The sequence below is a fragment of the Gracilinanus agilis genome, chromosome 4, assembly GCF_016433145.1.
Source record: "Gracilinanus agilis isolate LMUSP501 chromosome 4, AgileGrace, whole genome shotgun sequence".
NCBI lineage: Eukaryota > Metazoa > Chordata > Mammalia > Didelphimorphia > Didelphidae > Gracilinanus > Gracilinanus agilis.
The window spans coordinates 272,799,198-272,820,251 of record NC_058133.1 but is presented as its reverse complement, the minus strand read 5'-3'; the positions used below and the strand labels follow the sequence as shown (position 1 = coordinate 272,820,251).

At 47.5% G+C, this 21,054-nt stretch overlaps 1 protein-coding gene across 1 annotated transcript in view; it reads right to left on the bottom strand.

The window, feature by feature from the left end:
- Positions 1-4,927: 4,927 nt before the first annotated feature.
- Positions 4,928-21,054, bottom strand: part of FOXP4 (forkhead box P4) — a 29,522-nt gene continuing 13,395 nt past the window's right edge. The window contains exons 11-14 of the mRNA XM_044675308.1: positions 7,868-7,989; positions 6,559-6,625; positions 5,634-5,803; positions 4,928-5,075 (exon numbers count right to left, since the gene is read on the bottom strand). Of these exons, the coding sequence (XP_044531243.1) occupies positions 4,928-5,075; positions 5,634-5,803; positions 6,559-6,625; positions 7,868-7,989 (507 nt within the window). The remainder of the gene's footprint in view (positions 5,076-5,633; positions 5,804-6,558; positions 6,626-7,867; positions 7,990-21,054) is intronic.

Below are 21,054 nucleotides of genomic sequence, written 5' to 3'. Positions count from 1 at the left end.
ACAGAAGGTAAGAGTTTTTTTTTTTTTCAAAAATAGTAATAAATTTATGATTGGGATAATTCTTCTAATAGTGAAGTTGAATGGAGGTAGACAGAGGTGGTGAGCAGAACAGTGATTTCATCCCTGGGCAGCTCTTTAGCACAAAGCGGACCACTATGGGCTGGAGCAAGGGCTGTTTTGGACCAGAGGCAGGGAGAGGGATTGATTTGTCCCCAAAACAGCATCCTGGATTCTCAGCTGCTTTCTGGAGGTGTGGGGAGGAAAGAAGGGGGAAGGGGCACCATTGTAGGTAATTCACTTTATTGCATTATATATAATGCTGTTGTCCATACAGATTACATGCAGCTAGTTCTACTGTACAGGGTCCGCCTGTCTGCCGCCACAGAGCAGAAGGAGGGTAGGCGGAGAACGAATACACAGCAATGCTATTCCTTTATACAGCGCAGGATGGGACAGGGCTTGGGCCGAGGGGAGGGCATGGAATCCCCTGTCTGTCCCACCTGACCCCCTTCACCCTGTAGCCCCCATTAGAGGAGAGAGAGGGGGGACCCCAGCTCTGAGCATGTGTCCAGCAGGATGAAGAAAAAGAGTGGAGGAGACATAGAACGCCACATAGAGAAACTAAGAAGGATCAACAGAGACATACACGTACATACACAGAGGTGACAATGGGGGGGGGGATTGAGGTGGGGGGACACACAAATAACAGAGACTGAAAAAGGCAGGGAGAAAGGGAGTGGGAGGGTTGGAAAGAGACAAGACAGAGAAATCAGGCCAGAAAGAGAGAACGGGGCCATAGAAGAGAGGTGACACATTAAGGAGTTGGAATCCTCAAGGTCCACTCCTCTGTAGTCTGTACTTCAGATTGGCTCTGGGGAGGAGGCTGGGCCCCAGGACTTCACTTCCCTCCAGTGAAGGCTGATCATCCCTCTCCCCAGACCCATCTTCCCTCAACTCTACCCCTGAAGGACCCTGGTCTAGGAGAGTGTTGGGGTATCTGGAAGACTGATGGTGGTTGTGGGTGAGGAAAAGGAAGTTTGAGAGTTGAGACTTGGGGTCCCTACGATTGAATCTCAGAGGAGGGCATCTAGCAGGAGGCTTCTTTCCATCTATCGGGCCCCCATCTTGGGGGTGAGGTTAGAGAGAGAGGTGGATGGGGAAAACTCATGATTTTGTAAGGAATGAGTAGAGTTGGGGAGTCTGAGTGGTGGGGGGAGAAGAACTGGTCAGGGGAGGACTTTGGTTTAAGCATTTTAGGGGTCCCTCCTGCCGCACTGTCCCTTCTCTTTGTTGGAAGACCAGCAGCACTCACCAGGACAGCCAGTGTCCCTTCTACATTGGTTTCTTGGACTCCACATCCCATTCTGGCTACCAGCTCTACCAGCTAGTACAGTCACTTTGCATGAAGCAAACCCACATGCTCACACTCATACACACGTTCAGGTCTGTAAGCATGAGCCCATATACAAGTCCTTACAGTGGCATGCATACACACACACACACACACACACACACACACACACACACACATCCCGCTCTCAGGATGTAGGCTTGCTGGCCCAACGTTTCAGACTCGAGTCTTCAGAACCACTTTCCCTTGTAAGAGATCTGGTTTCCATCTAGGAAGGAGGGCATTTTGATCTAAGAGCCAGGCTGACTCGAAGGGTTAGTCCAACAAGTAAACAGACCCTGGAAATCGCTTACCTCCCCGCAACCCCATTCCCCCTCCTACTCCCAGACACATCAGCCTGGGAAAAGCCACAAAAAACTTGGATTCCAAACCTGTGTGAGAACATTGGGTAGCAGGGTGAAGGGGTGGGCTATTGGGAAAGGAACTTTCAAAGGACAGAAAAGTAAGGGATTAGGAGAGATATGGTGAAGGACCAGGAGGGGTCTGGAGCTGGGATGAAAGGCATAAGACACCATACCTCATCTGTCTGGAAGGTCCAGTACCTGGTATCTGTGAGTGTGTTGTGCGTGTGTGTCCTCAGCTCCGCTACCTTCTAGGGGGTGGGGGGAAGGGGGGAAGGTCACAGGAGTATACTAGGGAGCTGAGGGAGCAGCAGATACTAGCCAGACCCAGAGAGGGAGAGCTGGGGGCTAGAGGGGCATGGTAGTCTGAGCAGAACCGAAGGGTGTCAGAAATACTGTTGATTCCTCAACACTGGCTTCTCCCCACTAACGGGCCACTTTATGGGGAAGCTCTCCCCAGATCTTGCTTGGTAAGAAGGGAAAGAAGAAAGAAACTAAAGTGGGAAACTGATCCAGCAGTCCAGTTCAGGACAGAGGCTGCCTTCCCAACCAATACATGCCTTTGTTCCATTGGGAATGATGCAGTGAATCAGAATGCAAAGGTACCTAGACACACATATTGGTTTTAGGAACCTTTGGGTGCCCATCGCCATTCCTGCTCATTCATACACGGCCGAGTATGGTCAAATGGACTCATGTACATACACCCAAACACACCCACACTCATCCGCTCCTATAGAAATGCCCTCTCCCACGCTTTGCTTTCCATGATCAGGCCCTTCTGACTGGCCCCTGCCCGCCCCACGCCACCCCCGCTAGGTGATACACACTGAGGGCCTAGGAGCAGAGGGCATTTAATATTTCTGCACAAGTCAAAGGGCAAAGGACAGACTTGGAGGAGGATCATGGCTAACAAGCACCAGGGACCTTTGGCCACCTTGTGAAGATCACAGTCTGCATGTGGCACCTGTGCGCTTTGTGGACAATAGTCCATCGAGTCCCCTTCCAACCCCTTCCTGGTCCTGTCCCTTTCAGAGGGACTAGTTTAGGGGTAGGATGGGGGTCAGGCATAGCAGCCTGGAATCTTGCCCTTCACCTCGAATTGGAGTCCCCCATAGTGGGGTGGGGAGGAAGGTTACTTCAGCTCTCTCCCCAGAGACCTCACCGATTCCAGCCCTCTGTTTGTGTCTCCAGCCCTGGTGGTGGGAGGGTGATGATGGGCACACCAGAGGCTGGCCTACGGCGGGCACCGGAGGGTGATCAGGAGGAATGGCTGAGGATGGTGGGGTAGGAAACTGTCCCCTCCCCCCAGAAGCCCTTGGAGGCTGCACTGCCCAGGGAGAGGGCAAAGGGAGCTCATCCCATCCAGGCCTTTCCTTCCTCAGATCCCAAGCCCCCCTGGGAGGGGAAGAGGAAGGACAAGTGAGGGAAAGAGATGAGGAGGGGGCATAGGAGAGCAGGAGGTGGGCAGGGAAGCCCCTTCTGTGGACAGCTGAAGACCAGGGTGTGGAAGAAAGCCATGGCCACCAACAGACACTGTCAACTTTGGTTTAAAACAATAACTTAAGTGGAGAAGACTCCCGTTCCTCCAGCTTCTAGCCTGGCAGGGAGGGAGCCCTGGGGTGAGGGCAGAAGGTCAGATCAGGAATGGAGGGCAGGGGGTGATAAAGGAAAAAAAGCAAACAAAAAGTTTTGGTTTCTGCTTCTGGCATAAGAAAGGTCTTTGGTCATCCATTTAACTGGGGGGGGGGATGGAGAGGGGCATGGGGAAGGAGGGGGATGAGAGGGGAAACTTTGGAGGAGGTAACTCTTTCCTCTGGCCTCGCTGGTGTGCCCCCCACATCCCGCCTCCCGGACACAAGCCTCTTCACGAAGGTGGCACAGGAGGCTGGGGGCACACTCCCTCCCTCACTACTGCAGCAGCGGGCTCCGTGGGGTCACCTAGTGGAGGCCGAAGGATCGTCCCCTCCACAAGTGAGGACCAACCCTTCTGGTTCCGTGGGTGGGTACCAAAGTCTTAGGGACATTTTCCCTCTTTTCCTTTCTCCCCAAGGGCAAGTAATCTCTCCTCCCCAAGCCCTTCCTTTGCCCCTCGTGCTTCTCCTTCCAGATCCTCAGGACTGCCCACTCTGCACAAGAAGGCAGACTACGTGGGGGGCTTCTGGGCCTCAGCAGTTACAGCAGTAACCCAGGGGAAAGCAGCCTGCCTCCCCTGGGGATGTCCATCAATGATCCCCTTGGCAAAGCTGTTCTCCGTCCCAGAGCCCCAGCTGGTCTCGCCCACGTACAACTCTGAGGCTGCTGGGCACGCGGGGAGGTAGGGAGGTAGAGTCTAAGCCGCTCTAGGCTCCCCTTTTCCCATGAGCTGGTGGCCGGTGTTGATCATTCACAGTGCAGAAGAAGGGAGCCTTGTAGAATACAGGGGAGTGGAAAGCAGACCAGACTTGGAAACAGAAGACCTGGGTTCAAATCCTGACCCTGCTGCTTACTGTCAATGTGGCTTTAAGCAAGTCACTTCCCTTCTTTTGGGCCTCAGTTTCCTCCTCTGCCAAATGAGGCAGTTGAACTAAGTCATCTCTCTGGCCCCTTCCAGCTCTAGATCCTTGGACAAGGTGGCCTTGTCCTGGGCTTCTTGGAGAAGAGGGTGCAAGGGCAAGGTTGGGGTAGGGGAACGAGGGGACAGATGCTGCCTTGGTGAGAATGGGGGTTGGTTAGCCCCGCCTGCGGGTCTCAATGTTGAGGGGAAGGGGGGGCAGAAAACAAAGATGGCGGGAGCGTCCTGCTGGTGGAGGTCACGGTAAGAGGGCGGGGCTAGAGGGCAGAAGTGGGGGAGGTGCGCGGACACAGACTGAAGTCAGGGATTGGGGGTCCGCACTCTCCTGGCTCTTCCACCTGTGCTAGACCACAGGCCACTGGTCTTGGGGTGAGAAGCAATGGTCAATGGAGGGGGGAGGAGGCCATCTCTGCCGGGGAGAGTCTGTCAGTCACAGGTGGGGTGGCACGGATGGCCTGGAAGCCCCTACCCCAATCTGTTGTCCTGGAAGTGCCTTGAGGTGGGGGTACGCGGGGGCTGTAGAGTGGAGGGAAAGGTGAGGGCTTGAGGAGGGGTCTCCTGAGGGGAGAAGGGGGGCGTCTTCACCCCCTTCCCCCCTGCCTGCCCCTCCCCCAGAGGCCCTTACGACAGTTCCTCCCCAGGCAGATCCTCTTCCGGGTCCCTGTCTTCTGGAGGAGCCCCAGTGCTAGGGTTGGGGGGGCCCAGGGGTGGCCCGGGCCGGCTGTCCTCCTCAGCTTCAGCCGGCTCTTCCTTCACCTGCACCTGGTGACTGAAGCGGGGAGAGAGGATGGATGGGTGGCTGGGCAGGATGGCCGCTCCCCCACTCCCCCCATCCCCGGCTCCCCCGGGACCCAGACCCTCAGGGGGGGGGGGGACGGCTGCACATACATGTCAGCTGTGTACATGTGCGTAAAGCCTGTGCGTGCCTGCGTGTGTGCGTGTGGGAAGGGACGGGTCTTCACTGTTCTGGGGAGAACGTCACCCGGCCTGGCACTGACGAGGAAAGGGAGGCTTTCCCGAAACGGGAGAGTCACCCTTGGCTCTGCCTGCTCTGGGGGGAGAGGCGGGGGCGGGCATGCCGTCCGTCCTTCACGGCAGCAGAGGCTGGTTTCGCCTGGCCTGGTGGAGGCAGCTAAATCACTGCTAAGTCAGCCGTGGCGAGGCGACCCGCCTCAGTCAAGAAAATCTGAGTTTAAATCCTGCCTCAAGGCAGTGCCTTGGCTGTGTGATCTTCGGTGTCACAGCAGCCTTCAAACGCCATAAACGCCAGCTCCTGGCATCAGGATCCCTAGCGGGTAGGTGGCACGGGCCCTGCAGGGGGGCTCACCTGTACTGGGGTGGGGAGAGGCGTGGGGGGCTGATGCTGCCGTTGCTGGTGAGGGGCTCTACGGTACTGCTCACGTCCTCGTGGCCCAGGTGCAGGAGGCTGCTGGTGGAGCCGGGGTTGAGCATGCCTGGGCTGTTGAGGAGAGGGAAGCTGCTCTCGGCCAGGGCAGCCTAGAGAGGGGTTCGAGAGAAACGGGGCAAACACTTAAAAGGAATGCCTTATGCAGAGGCCAGAGCAGACGCTTCTCATCCCACCCCCAATATCATACCAGCTGGGGACCCTCCTGAGTGTCTCTCTGGGCTCACCTGTTTCTCTATTTACTCCTCTTACCCTCCTAGCCCCGACACAGAGAGACTGGCACGGTATGTCCTCTGGCCCCAAGACGTGCTAGGCCCCCAGTCTGCTGTCCTCTTAAGCTCCATCCCACTTTAGCCCTGGCCTCCCAACTTCTACCCTCCCAGGCTCAGCTCACATCCCATCCAGGAGAGAAAGGAGCCCATGGGGCAAGGGGCTCCAGGTGCCTGGAAGACAAAGGCCTCTCCTGTACTGGGGGTAGTGAGAAGGGAGATGGGGGAGGAGGGTCTCACCTGTACTGGAGGGGAGAGGCAATCGGGGCCAATCTTCCCTCCTGTCCCCCTCCCCCAGCTCCATACACAAGAATTGGAAAGAACTGGAGGCTGTGTGGGAAGGAGGAGATAGAGGGGGAAAGGGAGTTGGGGGGTCTCAGCCAACATGGAGAGAGGGCCCTCAAAAGAGGAAATAAGCTTTTCTTGGCCCTCAGCTGCCCTGGTGCTCTTTGGAATAGGAGGGGGAAACAGGTCTTTGGTAAAGGGTGAATGAGGGCTTTTGGAAGGAGCTGGGGTGGAGGAAGCAAGGCAGGAGTGAGAGAAAGAAGGGACCCACTGGAGGGACAACAATAAGTCACCTGATAGCTGGCATTAAGTGCTCCATAACTGAGGCCCGAGATCATGTTCTTCACCAGAGTTGGACTCCTTGGAGGGAAGAGGACGGGAGGAATTTTAGAAACTATCACTTTCCTAGAGCATACATGGCGAGTTGAGAGAAAGAAAGTCTTCCTAGACCAGATCCTGGCCATCATTCAGTGACTGGGCATGGAGGGAGAAGGTATTGGATGAATGTAGGAAAGTCAGGTGGAAGAACAACCGTAGGGACAATCAACTCTCCTGCTCACATCCAACACCTACCCTCTCCCTAAAATACCCCTGACCAAAGGAGAGAGCCTGGTGTTTGCCCCAGCCCCAGGAAATTGGAGGAGAAGCCCTTTGAGATAGGGACCAGACACCTGGAGAGGAAGGAAATTAGGATAAAACAGTTCCCCAATCCCTCCACATATCCTGAAAACCATTCTTAATCTTAATCTTAATCTCTCTCTCTCTCTCTCTCTCTCTCTCTCTCTCTCTCTCTGTCTCTGTCTCTGTCTCTCTCTCTGTCTCTCTCTCTGTCTCTGTCTCTCTGTCTCTCTCTCTGTCTCTCTCTCTGTCTCTCTCTCTGTCTCTGTCTCTCTTTCTCTCTCTCTCTCTTCCCCTCCCTCCCTCCCTCCCTCTCTCTTTCCCCCTTCTTCTCTGACAGTCTGCCTGTCTCTCTTCCTCTTCCTCCTCTCTCTTTATGTTTATTTATACATACATATAAATACATACACACACCATGGTGCATACACACACCATGGTACATGCATATGTCCAACATATCTCTATGCCTACTTACATACACATCAGATATAGCATAGAGGCTAAACATGGGAGATTTATGTGTGTGTTTGCACACATGTGCACGCATACCCCTCTTTAGCCCTATTCTGTGCCTCAGTGTCTCTCTTTCTGGACCTCCCCTCCCTCCTTTGTTTCTCTATCTTGTCTGGGGGAAATAGGACTGTCGTGACCAGGGTATTTATCCCCATTTCCCCTGGCTCTCCATTACTTCCAGACTCCATGTAGACCATTCATTTCTCAGCTCTTCCCTTCTGTTTTCAACTCATCCATCCATCTGTCTATAAGTTCCCAACTAGGTTTCAATGGAACCAAAGCTAGGATGGATGGATGGATGACATCTTTGCTTCGACGGTGGCGGCGGCGGTGGTGGTGGTGGTAGTTACTGAGGGGATGGGGGGAAGTAAGTGGGCAATATCACCTGTGTACATGCCTGGTCCCAGAAACATATGACCTGAAAGGATCTTTTTACTGGTCCAGATGGCTCAGGGGGCTGAGCACACATACCCTGTCATCTTTGGCGGTCTCCGCTTTTGGTACTCATGTTCATCCACTGTCCACACGGCGCCCTTGACATTCTCTACTCGTACAAAGCACTTGTGTAGGCTCAGGTTGTGTCTAACAGCATTCTGAGAGAACAGAGAGAGATGGGGAGAAAGGAAAAGATGACAAAAGGGACTTACAGCAACATGTCTTCTATGAAAAGTAGGCATGGAAAATACCACACAGCACCACCATCAACATTATCTTCAAAAGACAGTCACAGAATACAAGAATCCCAGATTTGAAAGGGACCCTCAAGATCACCTAGTTGAACCCATCCCTAAATAGAAATTTCCCTTCAGCCTCCCTGACAAGTGGTAGTAGGATCTCAGAGTCATTTATTTAAAGTTCAAAGACACCTTAGAAGCCATCTGATCCAATCCCTTTCATTCTTTAGGCTAAGAAAGAGTCTCAGATGAATCAACTTCTCCAAGAATACAAAAGTAGGGCATGGTAGAGTCATAGTTTGAACTCAGATCCTATGATTCCAAATACATTGCTCTTTGCACTGAACCCAGTTTCCAGTGAAAAGGAATCCACCCATGAACTCTGGTAAGAGACAGCCCATTTCAGTTAGACAGTTCTATTTGTTAGGATGCTTTTTTCCTCTTACACATTGATCTCCTTGTAACTTCTACCCTTTGCTCTCCTAGTTCTGCCACCTGGGCCAAGCAGAATAAGCCATTAGACTTGTCTTTAATACCCACCCTACTCACTTTTCCACTTGTACATTTCATTCCTGCTGATGCCACTTTCCAAAGCAGAGCAGGATTTTAAGTCTTTGCCAAATTCTACTTGAATCAACAACTCCATTCCCATAACATCTCAACCTACATCTTTTTTTTTTTTTAATCCTTACCTTCCAACTTAGAATCAAAACTATATATTGATTCCAGAGCAGAAGCATGATAAGGGCTTGGCAATGAGGGTTGTGACTTGCCCAGGGTCACACAGCTAGGAAGTGTCAGAGGCCAGATTTGAATCCAGGACCTCCCATCTCCAAGCCTGGAGCTCTATCCACTGAGCCACCTAGTTGCCTCTTCCCTTGTTTTAAAACCAAACGTACGTCTTCTTAAAGAGTTGAAGCCAACATAATTGCTTCCATATATGCCACACCCAAAGCATCCTACATTAGTTTAGAAACTAACCCTTGTCATAACAGGAAGGGACCTTAAAGATCATCTAGTCCAGCCTCCTTATTTTACAAGAGTAGAAAATGAGACCCAGAGAAAGGGCCAACCCAAAGTCACAAAGCAGAAGAGTAATTTCTAGAACCCAGGTCTTACAGAGCACCTAATACTACAAGTCCCTGTCCTGGGTATTGTGGGAAGTGCTTAAATGGGCAAGACAAGGCCCCCTACCCATTAGGAATTCATTTCAGAAGGCATATACTGTGAATAGAAGTGCCCCCAGGCTGGATCTGGGGTACAGACTTGAGAGTTCATCCCTATCCTGCCTGTGATTGATTATGAGACCATCAGAGTCACAGAAGGGGTGACACTGATGACCAGGAAGATGGCAGCAGAAGGAATGCTCTAAGGCTAAGCTCATTCAAACCCATCTCCAAACAAACACATACACACACACACACACACACACACACACACACACACACACACACACACACACACACCCTGAGCTCTCTAGAGGGAGTCCACCAAAGGACAGTCTTCCCCAATCTATCTATCCTGCTCTTGATCTGGTCCCAAGTTTGGCACATGAAAGGGCCGGGGCATTCTGTAGAAGCATCATTACATCTCCATTCTGACAAAAACAAAATTTCTCCATTAACCACCTCTGCCTGCTCAGGATTAGAAAGCTCTTCCTCCTTGCTTGTTTGGCCACCACACCTGGAAAGCTCCCCTTCCTTATGTCCATCTCAAAGAATCCTGGACTCTATTCAAGGCTCGGATTAGGTCCCAGATCCTTTACAAGGCCTTTCCTGACCAACCTCCTCCAAGTTAGTGCTCTCCCTCCACTCCATAATTTGTTATCCACTTTGTATATAGTTTGTATTTACTAGCAAGGCAATATGTCATAGTGGATAGACAGAAAGCTGGTTGCAGAGATAGGAAGACCTGAACTCAAGTCCTACCTATGGCACATTCTGGCTCTGGGCAAGCCAGGTTTTAACCTCTTAGCATTCTAGTAATAGAAGACCTGAGAAGGTGCAACTGCATGAATAGAGGGAATGTCCTCATCTAGGAGTTCCCAATGCCAATGAAATCATACGTCAAATCTCTTGCTATATTTGGGGCATCTTCTCTAGTAGAATAAAAGTTCTTGGGGGCAAGGAGGGCAGAGAGAGTTTCACATTCCTCTTTGCATCCTCCACACCTAGCACTGTGCCTACATAGCGAGGGCTTACTAAGAGCTTGTTGAGCTAAATAGCCCAATATTCCTTTTCCTTTATGGCAATCATGTCCCACCAGCTCCCCTCCCACCTTTCTACTCCTCTCATCCTTGCCATCCAGACCCACTGCCCCACATATAAGTCTTGCCCTGATGATACCTTTCTTGGCCCCATTCTTTCAGTCTTTTGCACTCCAATCTGACTTCCCCCAGTCCCTCAAAATCACAGAATCTAAGACTCTGGAAAGATGTTAGAAGGTATCCAGGTCAACCCCTGTCTACAAAGCAGGGGATCATAAACTCATATCTATTAAATTTTTATTATATTATATACTTATAAAAATATATGTCTACATATAACATATGAATTTATACATGTTTCATTAAAATTAATTTCTTTTATAATTTTATGTATTTTATTTTAGGCATTTAAAAGTGTTATTCTGGGGGCAGCTAGGTGGTTCAATGGAGTGAGAGCCAGGCCTAGAGATGGAAGGTCCTGGGTTCAAATCAAGCTTTGACACATCCTAAGCAAGTTACTTAATCCTCATTACCACTTTTCTGCCTTGGAACCAATACACAGTATTAATTCTAAGATGGAAGGCAAGAGTTATTTTTTTAAAGTATTCTTGGAAGGATCCAGGGATTTCACTATATTGTCAAAGGGGTCCTTGCCACAGAAAAGGTGACGAATCCCTGCTAAGAAGCAATTCTTTCTGCAACATGTGAATGGCGAAAAAGTGTCACCATAAAGGTAGAATTGACTAGACTTGAAAAATCACTAAATACTGAAGATGAAGATGAGAGAGGTAGAAAGTCAAAGCTACCCCAAGGTTATGAAACCAGATGACTGGGAGAATTACAGGGCCCTAAAGAGAAACAAGGGAAGCTTGAAGAAGAGCTGGGGTTTAAAGAGAAAGATGGCAAGTTCTGTTTTGGACATACTGATGCTGATGAGATAGCCAGGAGAAGGTAGGCTCGAGTTCAGAAAAAATTCAGGTAGAAGATAGGTTTAGGAGTCATCAGCAAAGGGATAATACTTCAGTCCACAGGAGCTAACGAGGTGATCCAGGTATGAGAAAAGAACTGGACAGAGTTCTGTGCTGCAGAATCACTGGAAATGGATGAGAAACCAGCAAAGGAGCCTAAGAGGGAATGGTTAGGCAGCTAAGAGAAACAGACAGGTTGTCTAGTCACAACTCCCCCATCTCTCAGAGAAGTTGGCTTTTTAATATAAGTGTAGCACTTTACATTTATCTCAATTACATTTCATCTTTTTCAGATGCAGCCCACCGTGCTAGTCTGTCAAGATCTTTTTGAATCCTGACTGTCATCCAGTGAGTTGGCTAACCCTTCCAGCTTTGTGTCATTTGAAAATTTGATAAGCAATTCCATCTATGCCTTCCTTCCAGTCATGATTTTTTAAAACCCCACTTCTCTCTGTTACCATCAGTCTACAGCTCCGCTTTTCCTCTGAAGTGTATGGCATTCAACTTTATCATCTTCCTCCATTCCTCATGGTTGACCTGCACTGTCCTGGGTACCATCCCATCTTTCTCTTGGGCACCTGGATACCATGTCCCCCCCACCCCATCCCAACTACTTCCTTTCACCATCATCCTTAGAGACTTCCATATTTATGCTCCTCTTTCTAATACTCTACTCTCATAGTTTCTTGAATTTTTCACCTCATGGAACTTCTATACCAATCCACCAATCGACATTTATTAAGACCTACTGTATGCCAGCAAGCACTGTGTTGAATAGTGGAGACACGAAGAAAAACAAAGCTCTGAAACAAAAAACTTCTACTCTGATGGCAGACATCATAAATCAGAACATACAAGATACATAAGGGTAGATGAAAGATATCACCATAATACACGTATAACCTGGAGCTTGTCCGCTCTGGGAGGGGGGAAGGTAAAGGGGAGGGAGAGAATATAAATCATGTAACTATGGAAAAATACTTTTAAATAAATAAGATAAAACCAGTTAAGATAAATGTGAGGGGGGAAAAGAAAGATATCACCAGTATCACTCAAAAGCTGAAACCAAGTATAAACAGTCAGGAGAGGAGCATCCAGGTAGAGCATAAAACCACTGGATCTGAAGATAGAGGGCTTGGGTTTGAATATCAGCTTTATTGATTATTATCTGAATGAATGTGGGGAAGTCATTTAAACTCTTATGGGCCTCAGTTCTTCCTTTATCAAATGAGAAGGCTGCTCTAAATTTATAATCTTATCTTCAATTTTCCCTTATCTGTTTTTTATAGTTTTTTCAAATCAGTCTCAAAAAATGCTCAGGTTTCCCCAAACCTCTAATACCTTCTTGGCTTCTTTATGCCTTCAAGGTATGTTTCTATTTCTTTCCTCCTTTCACTCCTAAATTTTTAGAAAGAATATTCTATTCTCACTGTTTCTCTCTCTCTCTCAAAAATCCTTATTTTATGTCTTAGAATGGATACTTGCCCAGGGTCACACAGCTAGGAAGTGTCTGTGGCCGGATTTGAACCCAGGACCTCCCATCTCCAGACCTGGCTCCCTATCCTTTAAGCTGCCCCTATCCTCAACATCTTTTAATATAGCTAGCATCTCTGAGACCCTATTGCTAAGGCTGTCTCCATGGTTACCAGCGACTGCTTTATTATTAATCCAGTAGCCTTTTTTTTCTGCCCTCATTCTCCTAGGTCTCTCTACAGCATCTGACCCTTCTGACCACCCCCTCAATCTTGATACCCTCATCCGTGACTTTCAAGATACTGTACTGTTATTTCTTTCTCTATTTCTCCCACCACTCCTTTGCTGGGACCTTTTCTTTCTCCCCTACTATCGGCATGGCACCTTTAAACATTAGTATCCATTCCCTTGGCTTTAATGATCATCTCTATACAGATTCCTTTTAAATCTTTATTTCTAGCATGGCCTTCTGAGAGTTTTACTTCCCTGTTTCCAACTGTCTATTCGCATCTGAATGTCCTTCTGGATGCTCAAACTCACCCTTCTTATTCAATATGCCCTTTCTTTTAACTTCTCTATTTCTCTGGATCGCCCCAGTCATGAAACCTCATAGACATACTCCATACATTGGAACAGTTAACAAGACCAGTCATTTTTGTTGTTCGATCATTTTCAGTCATGACTGACTCAGTGACTTTGTTTTTTTGTTTTGTTTTGTTTTTTTGCAAAAACATTGGAATGGTTGGCTATTTCCTTTTCTAGCTTATTTTGCAGATGAGAGAACTGAGGTAAACAGGGTTAAGTGACTTGCCCAGGATGACCCAGCTAGTAAGTTGGAAGCCGGGTTTGAACTCAAGATGAATCTTCTTGACACTAAGCCTGGCATTCTATCCACTGCGCCACCTAGCAGCCTAGTCCTATCACATCAACCTGAAAATATTTCTTCCATCTGACTTTACCACATTAGTGCAGGCCTTCGTCTCTACTTACTTTAACTACTGTCATCCTGTTCCCAGTCTCCTTTCTCTCTAATTCATCCTTTACATATCCCTGAATATCCTCCCAGAGACATTACTCTGAACATGTAACTCTCTTACTTAAAACCCTTCCTTAGTTCTTCATTGCCTACTGCATAAAGGATAAATTCATTATCATTCTGCCATTTGAAGCCGAATAGCCAAGAGACTGATAATATCATTATCTAGTCTAAGGCTTAGTTCTGGATCTTTATTAGGTGCTGCCTCGTGTGGACATTGGCCTAGAAGACAGAGAGAGATTAAAGTATACAGACAGATTATTGGAGAGAGGAGAGAAGGAGAGGGAGAGGGAGAGGGAGAGGGAGAGGGAGAGAGGTAAGTATCCAGCTTCACTCTACTCATCCAACCTTAAATCATACTTTTCCCTTCAGAGAGGCAATGGAAGGACCTGGATACAAACCCTAGCTCTGCCATACACTCTCTCCATGACTTTAGAGGGAGTCACATACATTTTCTGAGAGTCATTTCTTTCGTTTGTTAAAAGAGGGAACTGGATTCAAAGATTTTTAATTCAAGAGGCAGTGAGATGCAGTAGATCAATGGTCTTAGAATCAGAAAGCCCTGATTGAAATCACACCTCAGATACTCCTAACAGGCAAGTCAGATAACCTCTCTAGGCCTTAATTTCCCCATCTGTGAATCAAGGGTTTGGCCTGGATGACCTCTAAGGTCCCTTCCATCTCTAAGACCTTTTTTTTTTTTTTTTCAAGCAAACTCCTTTACTCTCTGTTCTTTCCTTTATAACCTCTGTATTTTGCTTATGGTGACTCCCTAGATCTTCAATGAACTCCCCCCAATTCCATTTTCTACTTTTGAAAACACAATTCCTCATTTTCTCCAATGTCCTATTCAGCTCTACCTTAAATTCTTCTTTGACCCCCTCCCCTAACTCCCCTAGCTAAAGCTACCTCTTCTTTCTCAAATCATAACACATAGCTAAGATTTCTCCTTTGTGGTAATCATATTCTTTCTTAAAACTTAGGTCACAGTTATTTTTAAAATTAGATTGTAAACACTGTAAATTGATGAAATTTATATTAAAAAATAATTTGACTGGAATTTGGTAGCCTCCCTATTACCCTCATTGGACTGTAAGTTTCTTAAGGGCAAGGACTATTTCATCTCTAGCCTTTATATCCCCAACATCTAGGTCAGTATCTAGCATATGAAGGCATATTATTATATTAATTACATTTTATTATTAAATTTATTGTTAATTCTATTATCTTTCTTTTTGTTTTTTAAACTCTTACAATTTTTTCTTACAGAAAACAGAAGGGCAAGGGCTAGGCAAATAGAGTCACACAGTTGGGAAGTGTCTGAGGCCATATTTGAACCCAGGTCCTCCGGTCTCCAGACTGGCACTCTAACTACTGAGCTACCTGGCTTCCCCCAGATGATTTTTTAATTGCCTCTTTCTAGCTCTGACAGTCTAATATTCTATAAAGTGAACTGAATTCCTTCACTTGAGGAACCCCAGAGAAGTTTGGAACACCCCTCTTCCAAACTTCCCAATTTCTGTCAGGAGACCCACCATCTTTATAATCCTCCCAGATTCACTTGCATGCATTCCCTCTTTAACTTCATCACTTGATTGTTAGGAGCCATCCTTGACTCCTCACTGTCATCCCACATATCCAAGTCAGTTGCCAAATCATGTCATTTCTATCTCCACAACATCTCTCATATCTGATCTCTTCTCTCCACCCACATAAGCACCATCCCACTTCAGCATCTCATTACCTCTCACTTGAACTATTGCAAAACTCTCCTTGTTGGTCTTTCCCCATTCTAGACTCTCTGATTTTCCCAAAACATAGGCCTGCTCATGTTACCCCACCCTTCTACTCAATAAACTCCCTATTGGAAATAATCCAGCTCAACCAGTATCGGGTAATCCTGAAGTCTTAGAGCAGTTTTAAGCTTTATTAACTTATTTATGAGACACTTACCATGGGAAGAGCTCTGTGCTAAGCCCTGGTCATGATGCAAAGAGAAACAAAATAGTCTTTACCCTCATGGAGCTTCAAATCTAGTAAATCTAATAAGGGCATAAGGCACTTGAAAACCCCAATACACAGTAGAATAGGAAAGTAATGAGGGAAAAGCAATTTATTTATTCTGTTATTTGGGAACAAATAAGCCATTCTGTTTCACATTTAAAGCTCTTTCCAACCTGAATCCACCTTAACCTTCCAGCCTATTTAGCTATTATTCTTCTCCAACTACTTTTTTTTTTAAACCCTTGCTTTCTGTTTTCCAATTTATAACAAGTATTGGTTCCAAGGCTGAAGAGGGGTAAGGGTAGGGAATGGGGGTTAAGTGACTTATCAGGGTCTCACAGAGCTCTTCCATGTACTCTTTGATCCAAGTAAAGTGGCTTTCTTATTCCTCACACCTCTTTTCCCATTTTGTGTCTTAGTACTGGCTGGTTCACATGGTTAGAATGCATTCCCTCTTTAACTCCATCTCCATCCCTAGCTTCCCTGGAGCATCATTTTCTGCTTGAGCCTGCCCTGGTCCTCTCCAGTAGTTAGTCAGTCAGTCAACATGTATTTATTCAGCCTGTACTAGGTGCAAGGCACCGTGCTAAACCCTACAGATACCGAAAAAAAAATTATAAACAATCCTTGCCCTCAGATAACATGCATTCTAACGCATTTCCCCACCAGTTTATCATGAATCTGTTTTGAGTGGGATTTTAATATGTGTGTGTAAGGCAGAAGATCTATGTCCAGGCCCTGCCTTGGACATATACTGACTATGACCCTGGAAAGGTCACCACCTCTAACTATTCTGGGCTATCGTTTATAGCCTTATAAACTCTCCAACGCTCTCAGTTGCATAGAGAATGACAATCTGAATCAACAGAAAGAAATTTCTTCCTTTGGGAATTCTCCATGCCAATACCAACACAGATTCAGGCATTATCTCCTATTTTGGGTATGGAGGTAGTATTTCCCCTTTAGAGTGTAAGTGCCAAATTGGAAACTGAGGAGTGTTCATTCTTTGAGTAATTGTTCTGTAAGAAATGATGAAGGGAAAAGCTGTCCCCAAAGTCTTATAGGCTTGACTAACTTACTTATGAAACACTTACTATGGGTAAAGCTTTGTTGTTGTTTTTTTTAATTTTAATAACTAATTTCCACATAAGTTTTCCAAAATTTATGATCCAAATTGTCTCACTCTCTTCTTCCCTCCCTCTCCCCCCTCCCAGAGCTGACAAGCAATTCAATCTGGGATATATATATATATATAATCACACAAAACATATTTCCATATTATTCATTTTTGTAAGTGACTGATCTTATAAAACCAAGAGCCCTCAAACATATGCTCTGGGTAAAGCTTCATGCTAAGGCCTGGTGGAGAACCAAGATAAACAAGACAGTCTATACCTGTGCGAAGCTTCAAGTCTAAAAAATCTAAGAAGGGCACAAGTTGTATATGTAGAAAACTCTAATGACCAGTGTAGGATATGAAAGTGTAATAAAGCAGGAGTAAGCAATGGGCCACAGGATTTCAGAAGATCACTTCTGCCTGAAGGCATCAGAGGAGGCTTCCTTCGTTAAAGAAACAACATCTGGCCATGGGTTGGTTGAATAGGGCAGGAGTCGGGCAGGGGACAGGGCACAGGGTATACCTGGTGGAGAAGTTGAGGGCAAATTTTAGGAAGGAGTATCTCAGTCTGGTTAGTGTGCATCTAAGGCTGGAATGGTAGGTTGGAGCCCGAGTATAGAAGGCTTGGATCTTTTTTCAGTAGGAGAAGGGGAGTAATTCAATAATCCCTAAAGCAAGGAATCAAGATAAATCATCCCTCTAACTGCTTCGGAAAATAAAGGCTCCCCCATAGAATGTAGGGAGCCTGATTCCTCCTCCCTACCCTCTCGATCTTTAGGTGCTGCCCCTGACTCCCCAAGGTGCCCTGAACACAGTAGGTACTTAATAACTGCTGAAATGAATCGAGTGCCTCTTCTGATTTCCCAGCCTGTCCCTGTCTTCTGACCTACTTCCTTGCCCCTGATTCCTTCCCCTGTCCTCATCTCTAGTCTCCCATTTTCATTCCTGTTGCTGGGGCCCTCCCTCCCTCCCTCACCTGCCCTTTTTCTCCCTGTGTCCCAGTCCCTGTCCCTGGTCCCTGACTCCAGCTTTACATTTCTAAACAGAGAAGAAAGCGGGCAGGGCAGGCAGGCGCTGTGCCCCCTCGAGATCCCCTCTCCCTCTCTCTCTTCCAACTCTTGCCACTTGCAACTGGCCCGATTTCATTACCAATTTTAATTTGCCTCTAATTAAATCCTGTGTATTTTTCCGACTCGCTTGCTAATCCACGAGGGAGGCAGGCGGCTGGAGTGGAATCTCTCGGAGCGATAATTACAAAGGGCCTAATCACGCCGGGGCTCCTGCCTCGGAATAAATTTCTCCGCATTACGGGGCTCGGATCCTCCGCTTTGCAAATGAGAATGACCCCAATTTCCGAGGATGGCCTCACCGGGGCTTTTTTCCCTCATTTCGAAGCCTGATTCGTGATGAGAGACTAATTCGTTACGCTGAAACATTAACGGCAATTTAAGGGGTCTGGCGGGGGCTTCGTAAACAAAGGGACCGGCCCACAACAAGGGCCCGGGGAGGGGCCCGACACCAGGAGGGGTGGGAGGAGGGAGCTCGGGAGGAGGCCGGGAGGGCAGCGGCTCCAGGAAGCAGATGGCGGCTCCTGGCTCCGGGATGGCCGGGCTCAGCCCCAGGCCCCCTCCCCGTCTCTCCCCCTGACCCCGTCCTTCCAGCAAAAGGGATCCAGCAAGAAGAGAAGAGCTGTAGCATGGGGAGAGAGGCAAAGAGGGAAGCGCAGGGTGAACAGAGCGGGAGGAAGGGAAATGTAGGCTGCCTGCTGGCTGGGACTCTTTCCTTTGGCCCCAGGGGGATGAGTAGCAGGGCCCAAACCCCAGGAGCCTGACCTGGGAAGGGAAAAGAGGGAAGGCATGGGAGATAAGAGGAGGGAAGGAGTCAGAGGCAGGAAATGAGAACTGAGGATGATCCTAGGAACTCTGGGCCCCCAGCGCTCAGGAGCTGGGTGCAAGAGGGCTAGAATATGGGCCCCGATGGGCCACCATTCCACTACGGCACATTCTTCTGACTTGCCCACTATTCTATGCTGAGGGCGACTTTCATTTGCCCCCTACCAGCTCCCTCCCCCATCTAGTACTAATGTTGTCCAGGCCATTGTCTATCTATTATCAAGTCAGGCCTGGGAACAGGGGAGTGTGGACACTGTGGAGTCTGAGAAGGGAAAGTAGGACTAAGGAAAGAGCAGAAACCACTAATGAGGAGGAAATAAGAAAGAGTAGGAAGAAGGAAAGGCCTGAAAAGGAGAAATAAAGAGGCACTATAGAGCTCCTCATTCACTGAAAAGCTTTCTGAAAGGGTGATATATATATATATATATATATAACCCAAATCAAATGGCCTGCCAGCATGGGGAGAGGGGAGGGAAGGGAGGAAGAGAGAGAAGTAGGATCATATAACTTAGGGAAACATGTGGAAATTTGTTATTACATGCAATTGATAATAATTTTTTTAATAAATAAGAGAGGATAAAAAAAAAAGCGCAGTAAAAAAAGAGCTATGGATTTGGGGGACCCGAGTTTGGATCCTGGCACAGCCACTCACTACCTTTGAGGCCTTGTAGAAGTCACCTTCTCTTCTGAGCCTGTTTTCTCAGCTATAAAAAGAGAGTGTTTGGACTACATGAAGGCTAAGGTCCCTTCCAGATCTAAATCAGCTGATCTCTCATTATTCTCCATCGTTGGAGAGGAAATAGTCTTCAATTAGGTGGAACAAGAACAACAACAATAAATGAAATAAGAGTGAACATACAGTTTCTGGTTTGGGTAGATATTTATACTGTGTATGAAGACAACATGGACAGAAGGGATCATGCTGTGAATGTGTACATACACTCCTCACTTGGGTCTGGCACAACTGTTGAGTAATAGTTGACTCCCTTAGGTGCTATCCCATCTAGAGGCTAAAGACTAACTGTGATGACCTCTAGAGGGCTCAGCCAGTCAAAAAGCAGCCCAGAGTCTACATAAGTCAGAAGGATGACATCACTTACAGCCAATGAGAAGAGCCTGCCCCAGCTTGGCTTACCATTACCTCTTTTGGGCCTAAACACTCTAACCCTGTGACCTGAGGCCAAGGAATATGACCCTAGTTCAGTCCCAGGAGGAGGCACCATGAATAATACCTACTATGGCTCTAAACCAGGTACTCAGTACATTCATGTTTCACCCAAGGAATGACAGGCTTAAATGTTACAGTGCTTTACAAATATAATCTCATTTGAGCCTCACAACAATCCAGGTGCTGCTATCATCCCTACTTTGGAAACTGAAGAAGACAGAAGTTTAGTGACTTGCCCAGGGTCCCAAAGCTAGTAAGTGAGCTGAGTCCTGATTTGAACTCAGGTCTTCTCGACTCTGAGTCCAGTGCTCTATCCACTCAGCTAGCATGCTATTCAGAAAAGTTTTCTGACAATGAATTCAATGAACAATTTGACATGGATGAATGGGGGTCAAGAATCTAGAATATCCTTGAAGTTCTTTAATAACAGTGTCAACAACCATCTTTCCAGAAGGGTTCAGTAAAGTTTGCTTAGAACTAGGAGGATGACTGAGCTGACCCTTAGAACTCCCTTCCAATCCTATAATTACCTAGTTTGACTTTTTCCATAAGCCAGGACAGACAGTGATGAGGCAATATGACTTTAAGAGCCTGGATTTTAAGTCAGATGGCCCAAGGCTGGGTGCTAGAACACTTTATGAGGAAAGAGTGCTGGATTTGGAGTAAACAAATCTGAGTCAAGTCACTCAGTGTCTTCAAATGTCAGTTTCTTCATCTGCTAAGTAGGGGGCCAGATTAGAGTCGATGACCTCCAAGATCCCTTCTTGTTCTAAATCTATGATCCTAATTCACAGCAATAAAATGTTCCCTTCCACCCCAGTCTGGAGAAGCACCTTGTACCCCTGAAGTTCCAACACTGGCCAGCAGGGGGACTCAAAGGCCAAAGATCCTGGCAACTTCTGTAGAGACATTGTAGCGCTGCCCCTAGTCTTCCCCACCCTGATGGCCCTGCCCCCCCAGCCCTCTCTTCACTCAGTCACAATGCCCACCTACTGTATAGGCACCAAGCCTCTCAGCTGACACCTGCCTGGGAATTCATTCTCCCTCATTCTGTCTCTGCTTCTCTCTCTCTCTCTCTCTCTCTCTCTCTCTCTCTCTCTCTCTCTCTCTCTCTCTCTCT